This window comes from Apodemus sylvaticus, chromosome 7 (assembly GCF_947179515.1).
Source record: "Apodemus sylvaticus chromosome 7, mApoSyl1.1, whole genome shotgun sequence".
Taxonomy (NCBI): domain Eukaryota; kingdom Metazoa; phylum Chordata; class Mammalia; order Rodentia; family Muridae; genus Apodemus; species Apodemus sylvaticus.
In genome coordinates, this window is record NC_067478.1 from 34,039,800 (window position 1) to 34,053,697 (window position 13,898).

The window sequence follows — 13,898 nt, forward strand, 5'->3', positions numbered from 1 at the left end:
AGTGGGACCTCCTACCAAAGGTTAGAGTGGCCATGGTGACTTCTTAAAATAAGGCGGCAGCGAGTTTCCCAGATTCGCTGACTCCTCTTCTTCAGGGCAACTCAGTTCTGTATTTTATGGCCAGACAAGCTTCTTCCAAATTTAGAACCCTAGACCCCGCTGCTGCTGGAAGTAAGTTTCTGCAGCACTCCAAACCCTTGGTCACATCGGAGTGTCCACGGGGTCTCCATGGCCAGGAGCTCCCAAAGGCAGCAGCTTCTTGCTTATATCCCAAGACTGCAGCCCTCCTGTCTCATCTTCAGACTCCGTGTCTGATCCTGGTTCTTTGCTGTTTCCACCACACCTAAGATGAATCTCTCTGTGGAAGTCTTGGATGCCTCCAAGTCACCTGTGAGAGAGACCATCTTCTTCCAAGTTCCTGTTAACGTTAATGCCTTGGTCTTTCCCCTGAACCACAGATGTTCTTTGTAGATGACATCTACAAAGGTGTGTGTTCTCCAGAAGTTCTTTTTTTTTTTAATTTTTAAAAGATTTGTTTATTTATTATATGTGAGTATCCTGTACCTGTCTTTAGACACTCCAGAAGAGGGCATCAGATTCTATTACAGGTGGTTGTGAGCCACCATGTGGGTGCTGAGATTTGAACTTAGGACCTTCAGGAGAGCAGTCCGTGCTCTTAACGGCTGAGCCATCTCTCCAGCCCCCTCTCCAGAAGTTCTTGAATGAACTCTGACCAGATCCTTTAGAAGAATCCCTATCTGTGGCATCCTTACACAAGTGTATTACTTAATCGGATTTGAAAGCTGACATTCTTCTTCGAGGCACCAGCTGTAGACCAGACGTCATGCTGGCAGGCACAAGACAAACATTTGCTTCTTATGTCTCTGTCTTAGCTCTGGGGTGACCAGGTACACTGTCAATCACTGGTACTTTTTTGGAAGGAATTTTTGTCTTTCCTTAGCATTAGATCACAACAGTGGACTTCCATGTTGAATATAGATGTGCCTGGCTCCCTTCACGGAGCATAAGTGAGGAAGAGTCAGGCTTCTGAGAATTCAGAATTTTAAATGATCACGGGCTTAGCCTCCATGTCTGGGTCCTTAACAAGACAGACTATGCTCTGAAGCTCTGAAACCAGACATCAATTTCTCTGTAGCTGTGACAGTCTTCCACAGAGTTGTCTGTTCTGTCAGGCTCTTTGGTCCACACGGAGAAGCAGGTGTGAAATGTAGCCGCCATCATGGATTCTCTCTGATCCATCTTCTGGACAAGATTCTCCAGTTTCCCCATCAGTACCTTGCACTGCCCCTTGGAGGAGTGACTTCTTCCCATGAACATCTGCTAGCTTCTACAGCTTTCTCACCTCTGTGCTTTCTCAGAGTTGAAGATAGTTAGCACATCCATCTGGATTAGGTCCCAGCCTCAGGCAATGCCACTGTTTATTTGAGTTTCCTTCTGGACCACCTTTGAGTATCTCTCTAACAGTAATATGACTGCTAGCCTTCTTAGCATTGGTGTTTACTTAGCATTGGCCTCCTTTTTTTTTTAACAGAAGATTTATTTTTGTTATTTTTAATTATGTGCCTGAGTGTGGGTTTGTGTACCTCAGAGCAGGCACCTGAGGAGGCCAGGGACATAGGGTTTCCTGGAACTAGAATTACAGCCATCTGTGAGCTGCCTAATGTGGGAATCAAACTCAGGTCCTTTACAAGGGCTGAAGGAGTACTTTGTACCAAGTCATCTCTCCTGCCCTGGAGCAGCACTTTCAATTCTCTTCAAGGCCGTTTCCTTTGCCTCAGAACTTGGCTGCTGTTGCAAGAAGCTTGGCTCTCAGTTCAGTCAGCTCTCAGCATGCATTTCTCACTGAGCCATATTTTTGCCTCTGACTCAAAATAGGATACTGAGAATGTGTTTTATTCACACACTCAGGGGCCACTGTAGAGTTATTATTCCAATTTCAGTAATATCTCTGGAGATCAGCAGGCCAGAGGACAGCAAGCAAGATACAGTGATGGCCAACTGGTGGAGCCTCCAGAAAATATACGGCATGTATCATATCAAATGGAGTATTCTCTCCCCGGCCCCCCCTCCCCAGCTTGGTAACAGGGTTTCTCTGTAGCTCTGGCTGTCCTGGAACAGACTCACAGAGATCCACTACCCTCTGCCTCCCGAATGTTGGGATTAAAGCTGTGTGCTACCATGCCTGGCTTCAAATGGACTATCTTAAGATTCATGGCATCCTAAACAATTAAATCATATCATCAAAGTCACTTCTAACAGATCGTTATAACATAAAAATGTGAAATTCCACAAGAATTACCAAAAATGTGCTGGAGACATAAACTGAGCCTGTGTTGTTTGATGGGTATGCTCCTTGAAGGGTGGACGCATGCCTTGCACTGTGAAAAGTCACATCTATTCAATATGGATGTGGTAGTGTAAGACCCGATAAACGAGGGTGCCCTAGCGCCCCATGCCTCAGAAGGCTACACCCCATATCACTCGTGAGAAAGTCTTGATGCAATAAGCAAGAGGATTTTTATTCCAGAGGCTCTGGGGTCCACAGTCATACACCGCTCAGGGGTAGAGGACTGTAGGACCCTGAGTGCAGATTTGGGACAGCTTTTATAAGTTTACAACAAAGTCCGAGAATCACAAACCAATCATTCCTTAGCATCAAGAGCCCGTGTAGTGCGAGCCAATCGATTTGTACCACTCCATAGTTTTTAGGCCAATCAGTTTAAATTATCGGAGGCTGCGCTCTGTGGACCAATTAGTTTCCTATTTTCTTGGAGGTCTATAGCTGCCTGAACTCCTGGGTGGGGGTAGTGGCGTAAGCAGTTTACAGAAGCAAGATAAGCAGATAATTAGCTCATTTCCAATTACCTTACAGGGCCAGGATCACCTACTCAAGGCCTTTTTGCCTAGCTCTTAACAAAGGGCGGGCTCTGGAATGCGACCTTTCACCTAGTTTCTAACAAAGAGAGGGCTCAAAGAATATGAAGTGTTTGGGGCTCCTTAGAAGGCTGGAGTTAGAGCTTCTTTGGAGCAGATAGCATTTTAAACTTCTGACTTCTTGGGGTCATTAGAGAGTTAGGCTGTATTTTCTATCCTTTCAGTAGCATACACCTGTAACCTGCAATCTTGTGGGAGGATAGGAAGTGTAGATAATCATGGTAGTAAACAACAAAGAGGTGCTGTCTCAAACAAGGTAGAAGGTGAGGACAGACAGACATCCAGAGTTTCCTCTGATCTGCACATGCATATGCCTACACTCACACGCAGGCACACACACAACAAGTGAGCTGGTTGAATGTTTTTCATGGACAGCAGCCTTTTGTCTTTATTTTGGGAACTACGTAGTATTGCCTATTTACTTTCTTCTCTCAAGAATTTGAAACAACTTCTTCAAACACAGGTCTGCCATATGTGAGCCTCAACATCCACTTAACATTTATCCTGGTTGGTGATGTGATTTTCCATTTTGCTATGGGAGAATCTCTGTTTTCTATCTGCCTCATCCTTGGGCACCAGGACTTTTCCAACCCCTACATATGGCATCCATATTTACCTGTACTTTAGTTTATGTGAAAATACTTAACCAAAGCTTGCTTTTCTATACTACGAGAAGAAAGGCTATGAATGCGACTTGCCAAGTGTCCATCCAAATTAGAATGCCTGTGCTTTTTACTAAATTCATAGACATTCTTCAGCCTGGGACTGGAATTTCTTTTTGATTTGATGACATGCTGGCTGATTCTGGTCTTAGGTGGTTGCATCATGCTATGATACACCTTTGTTACTTCTATCTATCTATCTATCTATCTATCTATCTATCTATCTATCTTCCTACCTACCTATCATCTCTCTCCCTCTCTCCCTATCTACCTATCATCTATCTGCCTACCTACCTATCTACCTACCCACCTATTATCTATCTACCTACCTACTATCTGTCTACCCACCTATCATCTATCAATCATCTATCTACCTACCTATCATCAATCTACCTATCATCAATCTACGACCTACCTATTAACTATTTATCTACCTACCTATTGTCTCTCTCTCATCTATCCATCTACCTACCTATCATCAATCTACCTAACTATTATCTATCTATCATCTATCTACCTATCTACCTATCATTTATCTGCCTATCGTCTATTTATCTATCTACCCACCTATCATCTATTTATCTATCTACCTATCTATCATCTATCTACCTACCTATCATCTATTAATCTATGTATTTATGTATCTGCCCATCTATCATCTATCTACTTATCATCTATTACCTACCTATCATCTATGTATCTATCTACCTACCTATCATCTATCTATCTACCCACCTATCATCTATCTACCTACCTACCAACCTAGCTACCTACTATCTATCTTCTATCTACCTATGTATCATCTATCTATCTATCTATCTATCTATCTATCTATCTATCTACCTACCTACCTATCATCTATCTGCCTACCTACCTACTACCTACCTACCTATCATCTATTTATCTACCTACCTGCCTGTCATCTATCCATCTATCTATCTATCTATCTATCTATCTATCTATCTATCTATCTATCATTTATCTACCTATCATCTATTTAAATACCTACCTATTATCTCTCTCTCATCTATCTACCTACTTATCATCAATCTACTTGTCTACCTATTATCTATCTACCTATCATCTATCTATCATCTACCTACCTACCTACCTCTCTACCTATCATTTATCTACCTATCATCTATTTATCTACCTACATATCATATATTTATCTATCTACCTATCATCTATCAATCTATATATCTATGTATTTATCCTATCTATCCATCTATCTACCTATCATCTATCTACCTACATATCATCTATTTATCTATCTACCTACCTACCTATCATGTATCTATCTACCCACCTGTCATCTATCTATCTTCCCACCTATCATCTACCTATCTACCAACCAATCTACCTACCTACTATCTATCTACTTACCTACTATTTATCTACCTACCTATCATCTATCTACCTACCTACTATCTACCTACCTACCTATCATCTATCTACCTATCTATCTACCTACCTATCACCTATGTGCCTACCTATTATCTATCTACCTACCTATCATCTATTTACCTACCTATTATCTATCTACTTACCTATTATCTATCTATCTATCTATCTATCTATCTATCTATCTATCTATCTATCTATCATCTCTCTATCTACCAACCTATCATCAATCTACCTGTCTACCAATATCTATCTATCTATCTATCTATCTATCTATCTATCTAATCTATTTATCTATCTACCTATCATTTATTTATCTACCTACCTACCTATTATCTATCTATCCATCTACCCATCTATCTATCCATCCACGCACCCCACTCTACCCACCTTTGTGTGTGTGTGTGTGGTATGTGCAAGTATGTACACACACTTCAATGGGAGTGAAGACAAGAAGTTGCTGTCCTGTATCTCCGTCAGTTGCTCTCTACTGTATTTATTGTGTCAGGGGCTCTCACTGGGCCCAGCGTTTGTTAATTCAGCTTGTCTAGCTAGTCAACTTGCTCGGGACTACAGGCAGACCACTGCAACACCCTGCCTGCATTTGTGTGGTACTGGGGGTCTGAGCTCGAGCTCCCCTGTTTGTGCAGCAACTAAATACCCACACGACCACTCTTCCCATCCTCTTTATGACACATTTTAATTGGAGACTTTGAGTGGAATTACATTAGATTTGGAGAGTATTTTTGGTGAAAAGAACATTTTTGACATGGAATCCTGCTAATCTGGACATTAGTACACCTCTTTCCCTTTCTTACTTTCCTTCTCTCTCTCTCTCTCTCTCTCTCTCTCTCTCTCTCTCTCTCTCTCTCTCTCTCTCTCTCTCTCTCTCTCTCCCTCCCTCCCTCCCTCCCTCCCTCCCTCCCCCTTCCTCCTCCTCATTCCTCTCCCCCTCCCCTTCCCCTTCTGGGTAAGCACAGGTGCTTGCAGGTATATAGGCATGTGATGCCAGAGGCCAGTCTTTGGTGCATTCCTCAGGAACACTGTCAACCTTATGTTGAGACAGGGTCTCTCTCTCACCACATAAACCAGACTGGCTGGTCACTGTGCTCCATCAATCCCCAGGGATCCTCTGGTCTCTGGCACCTCAGTGCTGAGATCACAGGTGCACACTACTGCAGGATTTTCACATGGTTTCTGGGATGGAACTCAGATCCAAGTATCAACCAAGCCATTTCCCCAAGTCCCACTTGTGTATTTTCCAAGTCTTTAAAAAAGACATAAGAAAGTGTTATGTCTTGATCACTTGGGACCTCTGTTTATTTCTCCATAATCATGTTGTTGGTTCTATTTTGAGTAGGATCATTTTCTCATATTTTAAAGCTACTCTGTAGACAGTGGGAAAAGCTACCCACATTCAGATCAAAAACTACTTGGATTTTGGACTCACTGCCAGGTTCCCATTGATGGTGACCTCTGACTGTTCCAGTACAGCTACTCCTCCACTATCTGCTTCTCCTCTCACCAAATGGCAGCTTGGGCTGGCCAGCCCCTCAGTCTCTCCACTTGACCACCATGTCGTGGATTCTGTGCTCTGCTCTCAGTGACACCCACCTCCCTATCATCTCTGCCCTGACTATTGTTAGTGGGTTCCTCAGGGGTCCTCTGCCTCCACACCCGCCCTCAGCTCACCCTCTCTCTTACTGCAGCAATTAATTCTTGAACATCTGAGCTGACTTAGAGTGGCCTTAGCTTGCCCTATACCCCCCTAGTCTGTCTTATACTCTTTCTCATTTCGCTTCAGCCACTCTGCCTTTATTTCTGTCCACGGTACTCTGCCTCATTTTTTGCATAGGGCCTTCTTTTGGTGAATACTGACATTTTTGGGAGGGAGGAGGAGAGTAGGAGAGAAGAGGAAACAGGAGGGGAAAGAGTGTAATATCTACGTGCAAGAATACCTTAAAATTGCTTCAGATCTATTTATTTTATTTTAGGTGTTTGGATGTTTTGCTTGATGTATGTCTGGGCACAGCATGCATGCCTGGTGCCCATGGAGGTCAGAAGAGGACACTGGATGTCTGGAACTGGAGCTATGGTTGTGAGCTACCGTGTGGGTGCTGGGAATCAATGTGAGTCCTCTGCAAGAACAAGCAAGTGCTCTTAACCGCTGAGCCATCTCTCCAGCCCCGAGTACGCCTTTTAAAAAAACCGACTTTTGATTAGAATAATTGGAAGGCTTTCCACTTTATTCAGTTCTGTCAGAGTAGGTAAAAATGATTGATTTCTTTCAGTTCTGTCGGTTTAAGTAAAGATGATTGATTCTTTTAAAATGCTAAGTTTATCGAGACTCTTTAAGGAGAGTGCACAGCATAGGTTTTCTAAATGCACGCACCCTTTCAAAGTTAGAAAGCCGTGAGCCCAGTGCTGAGCTCTGCCAACACACAGTCAGGCACTGGACCAGATGCTAGTCACTCCAGAAGCAATTCTAGCAATGATAAAGGCAGAAATTGGGTTCCGGTGGGTACCATCCCCACCGCACTCTGCATCAAATGTTAGCAGCTGTGGCCTGTGGGGCACACACAACACACCCCATCTTAGATGACTTTCACTTTTTTGACGTTATTGTTGCTTTAAGACAGACTCTCACTAGGTACTTAAGGATGCCCAGGAGCCTGCTATGAACTCCAGACTGGTTTTTGCCTTCATATGCTAGTTATATGGCACCACATGTGGATTGATTTTTTTTTTTACACTGTAAATGGTTGGGGGGGGGGAATCCTCAAACAGATATTATATGAAGTTCCAGGTTTAGTGTGTATAAATAAAATTAATTGGAACAGAGTTACCCCACGTGTTTGTGTCTCTATTACTGCTTAGTTGCCATAGGGAATAAAGGCTCCACAAACTCTAAAATATTGATTTTTTTAATTAATTTTTTAGTGACTAGCAATGACATTTTATGTATTATCATACTTTTCTCAGGCTTGTCCCTCCACTACCCTTCTGTTCCTTCTCTTGCCTCCCACTATAAAATAAAAATACTCATATGTGGCCCTTTCCAGTTTTGCTGGCCCATGTATGGGCGGCATCCCGGGAGTTATGCAGTGTGTGGCTTATGGTCCTGTTCTTACCCTCTGGAAAGATCTAGACACTAAAGAGATCCCCGTTTGGGCTTTCAAGATGGCTCAGTGGGCCAAGCACTTGCTTCACAGGTAGGAGAATCTGTATTTGCATCTCCAGCACTCACGTGGAACCTGGCGTGGTGGGGTAAGTGAGCAATCCCAGCTCCGGGCAAACGGACAAGAGGATCATGGGTGCTTGCTGGTCAATGGGTATAGCCAAATTAGTAAGGTCCAGGTAAACTGAGAGAGAGAGACGCTGTTCCCGAAAATAAGGGGAAAAAACCTACGGTGGCGAGAAGTTGAAGGAGACGCCTAGTGTTGACTTTTGGCCTCTACATATACACACGTGCACACACTCACACATACACAAGAGAAATCACTGTTTAAATGTAGTGAGGGCTACTGCGGGGAGGCACTCTAGGAGTATACAGAAGGGAATATTGGCTATCAAGAGGCCTGGGGGCTGGTGAGGGACAGAACATCCAAAGGAACCAACGAGGAGAGTGCGTTAGTTCATTTGAGACCTGCTTACTTGCTCCCTTCTTCAGGAACCAGGAAGGGGCATGACCAAGGCCAGGCCAAAGAGGCCAGAGTCAGGCCTGAGCAGGGCAGAAGCACGCCTGTCTACACTGCTAGTTATGGTGGCTTAGCTGCCCACCCCTGTCTACTCCCTAGATCATTCAGACATGGCAAATGGATTGTGGCATTTCCTTCGGCGGACTTCCTCATTGGCTCAAACCAAGGCTTCGGGCAGTCACTGTCAATCATCAGAGTGGGCATCAGGATACAGACATCCCCCGTCACCAGATCTTAGCACAATTGTGGCTTCCAGCTCTCCACGACGGGCATGGATTTTATTAAAAGGAAACATTCAAGCCTGTAAGCAGACTGTGGTGGCTCAGAACCTGCTGCCTCTGCTTAAGTGAAGGAACTTTCCAGGGTATGACAAGAATGCAATTAACACCCTTCGTGACACTGCCCACCCGGAGCAGAGAGAGGTCTCTTTCTTCTCTAGGACCCTTTTACCGAGCATTGGTAAATTAAATCACTAAATTGACATCAGGTTTCTAATGTGGAAATCCACTTCCTCTCGAAAGCAATGGGGCTGGGCAGAACCCTGTGCAGAGATGCTCTCCAGTAAAAAAGCAGGCTGCTTCACTCTTCACACGTGCTGCCCAGACCCCTGCATTCCCCACGGTTGAATGGAAGGCAAGTAGGATCAGGTTCAGAAACCTGTCCCCAAGGCACTTACAGTAGGAAGGAGGGTGGGGCTCACATAGTGGAACAGACTTCAGATAGGGGAGGTGTTCAGATAGGGGAGCCCTGTGCTGTGATCTATGATAACGAGGAGCATGGAGCAAAGAAGAGAGAGGAGCCCAGCCTGTCTCTCCTTGCTCACCCTTGGATGCCTCTTTTCCACATGCTTCTGCCCAGTGAGGCTCTTAGCACAAGAACCTCTCAGAAGTCAAGGTTGCTGCTAAGCTCTTAAACTTTGAAAAAAACATGAGTGATAATAAACTGTTTTTCTTTTCCTTCCTTTCTTTTTCTTTTTTTCTTTTTCTTCCATTTTGTGAACAAAACTGAGAGCCTCCCATATGCCAGGCAAGTGTTCTCATATGAGCTCTATTTCCAACCATTTTTTAAAAAGTCAAGTACTCTCCATCCATTCTATCTTTCGTCCTCCCTTTTCTCTGTCCTGGTACTCCTCTACATTGCTGGATCAAGCCTTTCCAGGATTAGCGCCCTCTTCTTCCTTCTTCCTGGGAATCATTTGATATGCTAATTGTATCTTCAGTATTCAGAGCTTCAGGGCTAATTAATATCCACTATCAATGACTGCATTCCATGTGTATTCTTTTGTGATTGCGTCACCTTGCTTAGGATGATATTTTCCAGTTCCATCCATTTGCCTAAAAAATTCGTGAATTCATTGTTTTTAATTGCTGAATAGTACTCCATTGTGTATATATACCACATTTTCTGTATCATTCCTCCATTGAGGGACATCTGGGTTCTTTCCAGCTTCTGGCTATTATAAATAAGGCTGCTATTAACATAGTAGAGCATGTGTCCTTATTGCATGCCAGGGAGTCCTCTGGGTATATGCCCAGGAGAGGTATAGCAAGGTCCTCTGGAAGTGTCATGTCCAGTTTTCTTAGGGAGAAGAGGACTTACGGGACGTATGAGGAGGGGGGAACTGGAAAGGGGAAAGCTTTTGTATTGTAAACAAAGACTATAGAAAATAAATAAATAAATAAATATATATATATATATATATATATAATTAAAAAAAGTAAAGTACTCAGCTTCAGGTATTTTGTTATATCATCATGAAATAGATGAAGACAATTCATAACAGTTGAATATTTAAAGTAGAGTTTCTCAATATCTGTGGTATTGGTACTTCACGTAGAATGGTTCCTGTGTGTTATAGAATGTTTGGACATAAACATGGCTTTTGCCCACACATGTTAGTAACAACCTCCTATAAATTTTTTCAGTCAAAACCGTTATTGTTAACTCTTTTACCATGGCCAAAATGCTTTAGATTTAGACTATGTTTGCCTTAGTTTATACTCCCATCTCAGGCTCTGAGACTGTTTGGCCATATGACCTTGAATTAGTCCCCTCTTCCATAGAACTCAGATTCTTCAGCTACACTTGGTTGAAAACACATGTAGGTTTGTGTCAGGATTCAGCTCAACATCTGGCGACCAAAGCCTCCCATCATTGTCGTCCCTCCGGCTTACCTGTTCAGAAAGATGCTGCTGACATCATCATGAGTTATTGGGGGCTTCTTAGAGCTGGCGGCCATGCGCAGTGGGCGCATGAAATTGTTGACAAGGATGTGTAGTTGCTGCACGTACTCGGCCTCTGCCTCCAGCATGCTGAATACCACCTGGTTCCTCTTGCGCATGCTCTCTGCATGGGGCGACCGGATGTAGTCTTGGATGATGCTCTTCCACTTCCGTCGGCAAAGCCATCCCCGAAGAAAGCTCTGTACCTGGTAAAGAAGAGTTAGAGGTTAGTGTTTGCCTGTGTGAATCTGAGAGCTTCTACATATGCACGTGGCTGGCTTGGGAATGGGAGAGGGCAGCTCTCCTTCCTGGGGCTGCTCCCAGAGGTGGCCCAGGCTGGTAGATCTTCTGCTTCTCCAGGAGGCCACATGTTCATGTAGCTGAGGCCATGGGCTCAGAAACTGGTGCCAGGGTGTGAATGTCTTCCTGCATATATCAAGCTGTGTCAGCTTTGACCAGTTACCTGGCTTCTCTGTGTCTCAGCTTCCCCAGATATGAGAATGTAGATGATAACCGAATCTCAGAGGCTTTTCCTCAGGATCCACTTAATCTGCATCAAGCTCCCAGAATCTGGCACGTAGCAAGTGGCTAATGAATGCTGCGATTTCTATTTTTGAGAAAGTAGATATCCAGATTTCTGCACGAAGTGTTTAGCTCTTAAAGCAGTAGCAGCAAATATAAATGGGAAAATATACATGCACCAAAAGCCGTACACACTGAGAGGGCTGCACGTGGCCTGCCGGATATAGTTGGAGTTTCTGGTCTCTGTGACTAAACAAAGTTTCCTCTTGTTTCATTGGCTGTCCTTAGGGTAAACTATTGCCCTTGCCTTGAGTCTGACAAGATGAAAATATAGCCAGGCTCCTCTGTGCTGTACCACTGTGGGGTGGCCCGTGGTATAGTCATTACCCTGGCTACTAGGCAGGACCCTGATACTTTATGAAAATATGTTTTCCCTTGGGAACTCTAATAGAGCCAAAGCAGTGGCTGACTGTGGTGTCTCATGAAGGCCAGCTTCCTGCTGAGCCTTGCTGGGGAGTGGGTAGTTGTGAGGTGTGTGTGTGTGTGTGTGTGTGTGTGTGTGTGTGTGTGTGTGTGAGAGAGAGAGAGAGAGAGAGAGAGAGACAGACAGACAGACAGACAGACAGACACAGACAGACAGACAGACAGTGAGGAACAAGTATGTAGGTGGCTATGGGGTTTGGTGAGGTTGTATGGCGCTTAGGGGAAAACTTTTAAAGGAGACTTCCTAGACCTTGGTTCTGGCCCCATCCACCCCTTCATCTCCTTTGTCTCTATACGACAGGCTAGATCACCCTCTCTCACAGTGGCTGTTGCTTCCACCTCTGGAATGAAGTGACTGGGTGAGTGGCATGGCAAGAGACAGTGGGAGGACGGTGGATGCCGGCGGTCAGGGGTAGTACAGACCTTCTTAATTTTCTTGAGGTCACTGTCCTCCTCATCCTCAGTGGCGGTCTTCTTTTTGGACTGGGCTCGTTCATTTTCCTTATTCGTATTTGTGTTCTGCTAAAATAATAAGAGAATAAGAGTGGTAGGCATGAGGAACTTACCAGTGGGCCATGGCAGCACCTGAGACGAAGGCTTGCCTCATCTGCTGCAGAAGCTGACTCTGTTGGGTGCTGAGTCCCAGATTCCGATTTAGTAGAGCATGCTCTATTGGAACAAGTGTACCTTGGATACCTCGGGGCCATCAGCGTGTGGACAAGGCCCTTCTATGTCTGAGGCATTGTCTATAACCCATGTTCTACACACCATAAATCCCTTTTATTTTACTGTGGTAAGATATATAGGAAGATAAAAGTTACCATTCAATCTTTTCATGTGCAGTTTTGTATATGCACATAGTTTGTGCATGTAAGTGCAGGCAAATAAACACTTGTATGTTTCCATGTATGGAGACCTGTGATTTTTCCTCAATTGCTCTACAGCTTTAATTTTTGAGACAAGGTCTCAGTGAAACTGAAGCTCTGCAATTCAGCTAGGATGGTTTGCCAATGAGCTTCAAAGATCCCTTTTACTCAAGGGATTACAGGGATGTGTCATTATTGGGTTCTGGGGATTCGAACTCAGGTCCTTGTGCTTGCACAGCAGGGACTTTCCTGACTGAGTCAACTACTTAGCACCCATCAAGCATTTTTTTTAAACTAAGGTTTGTGTGTGTGTGTGTGTGTGTGTGTGTCTGTGTGTGTGTGTGTTTGTGGAGTCAGAAGACTACGTTCAAGAGTCAGTTTGCTACTCCCACCATGTGGGTCACAGGACTGAACTCATATTGTCAGGCTTGGTGGGCAAGTGCCTCTACCTGAGGAGCATCCACTGCGCTCCTCAGTGAACCATTGCTGACAGCATTGTTCAGAGGCACCCACCCTGCTTGTAGTGTGCAGCCAACATCACCATCCGTCTCTGCGCTCTTCAGATGGAAACTCTGTGCCTGTCACACAGTCAGTTCTCCTGTTGCATTACCTTGCACATCTGTAACTTTACACTGTGGAGTTACTTGGTTATTTGCTTAGCATTGCAGCCTTGGGGTTGTCAGACTTTTCTTCATGTACGTTATCATTACCCTTTGTTCTCATAGACTCCCTCTCTGCTGTGCTCCCACATCTCCCCTGGCTCCTCCTGGCTGTTTCTCTTCCTTCTCTCAGACAGCCCCCCTCTCTGCCTTTGTATCCTATGCATCCATTACCTTCTTTCACCCCAGCTCTTTAAGAACTCATCTTCCCCTCTCGTGACCCCACTTTTAGTTTCATGATTGACACAATACACATAGAGGAACACACATGCACACACACACACACACACACACACAATCTTGGTTCTAGTTTTCACACATGAGAAAACATGCAGTACTTCTCTGATTCTGGCTTATGTCATGTAATGTGGAGATACCCAGTTCCATTCATTTTCTTGCAAACGTCATCATTTTAATTTTTTTTTAT

General features: G+C 44.2%; 1 protein-coding gene across 3 annotated transcripts in view; it reads right to left on the reverse strand.

The window, feature by feature from the left end:
• The window catches only part of Rasgrf1 (Ras protein specific guanine nucleotide releasing factor 1), a 104,746-nt gene that overhangs the window by 58,133 nt on the left and 32,715 nt on the right, over nt 1–13,898 (reverse strand). For all 3 annotated transcript variants that reach the window (XM_052189294.1, XM_052189293.1, XM_052189295.1), the window contains 2 exons: nt 12,370–12,465; nt 10,894–11,147 (listed from right to left, as the gene is read on the reverse strand). In XM_052189294.1, the coding sequence (XP_052045254.1) occupies nt 10,894–11,147; nt 12,370–12,465 (350 nt within the window). The remainder of the gene's footprint in view (nt 1–10,893; nt 11,148–12,369; nt 12,466–13,898) is intronic.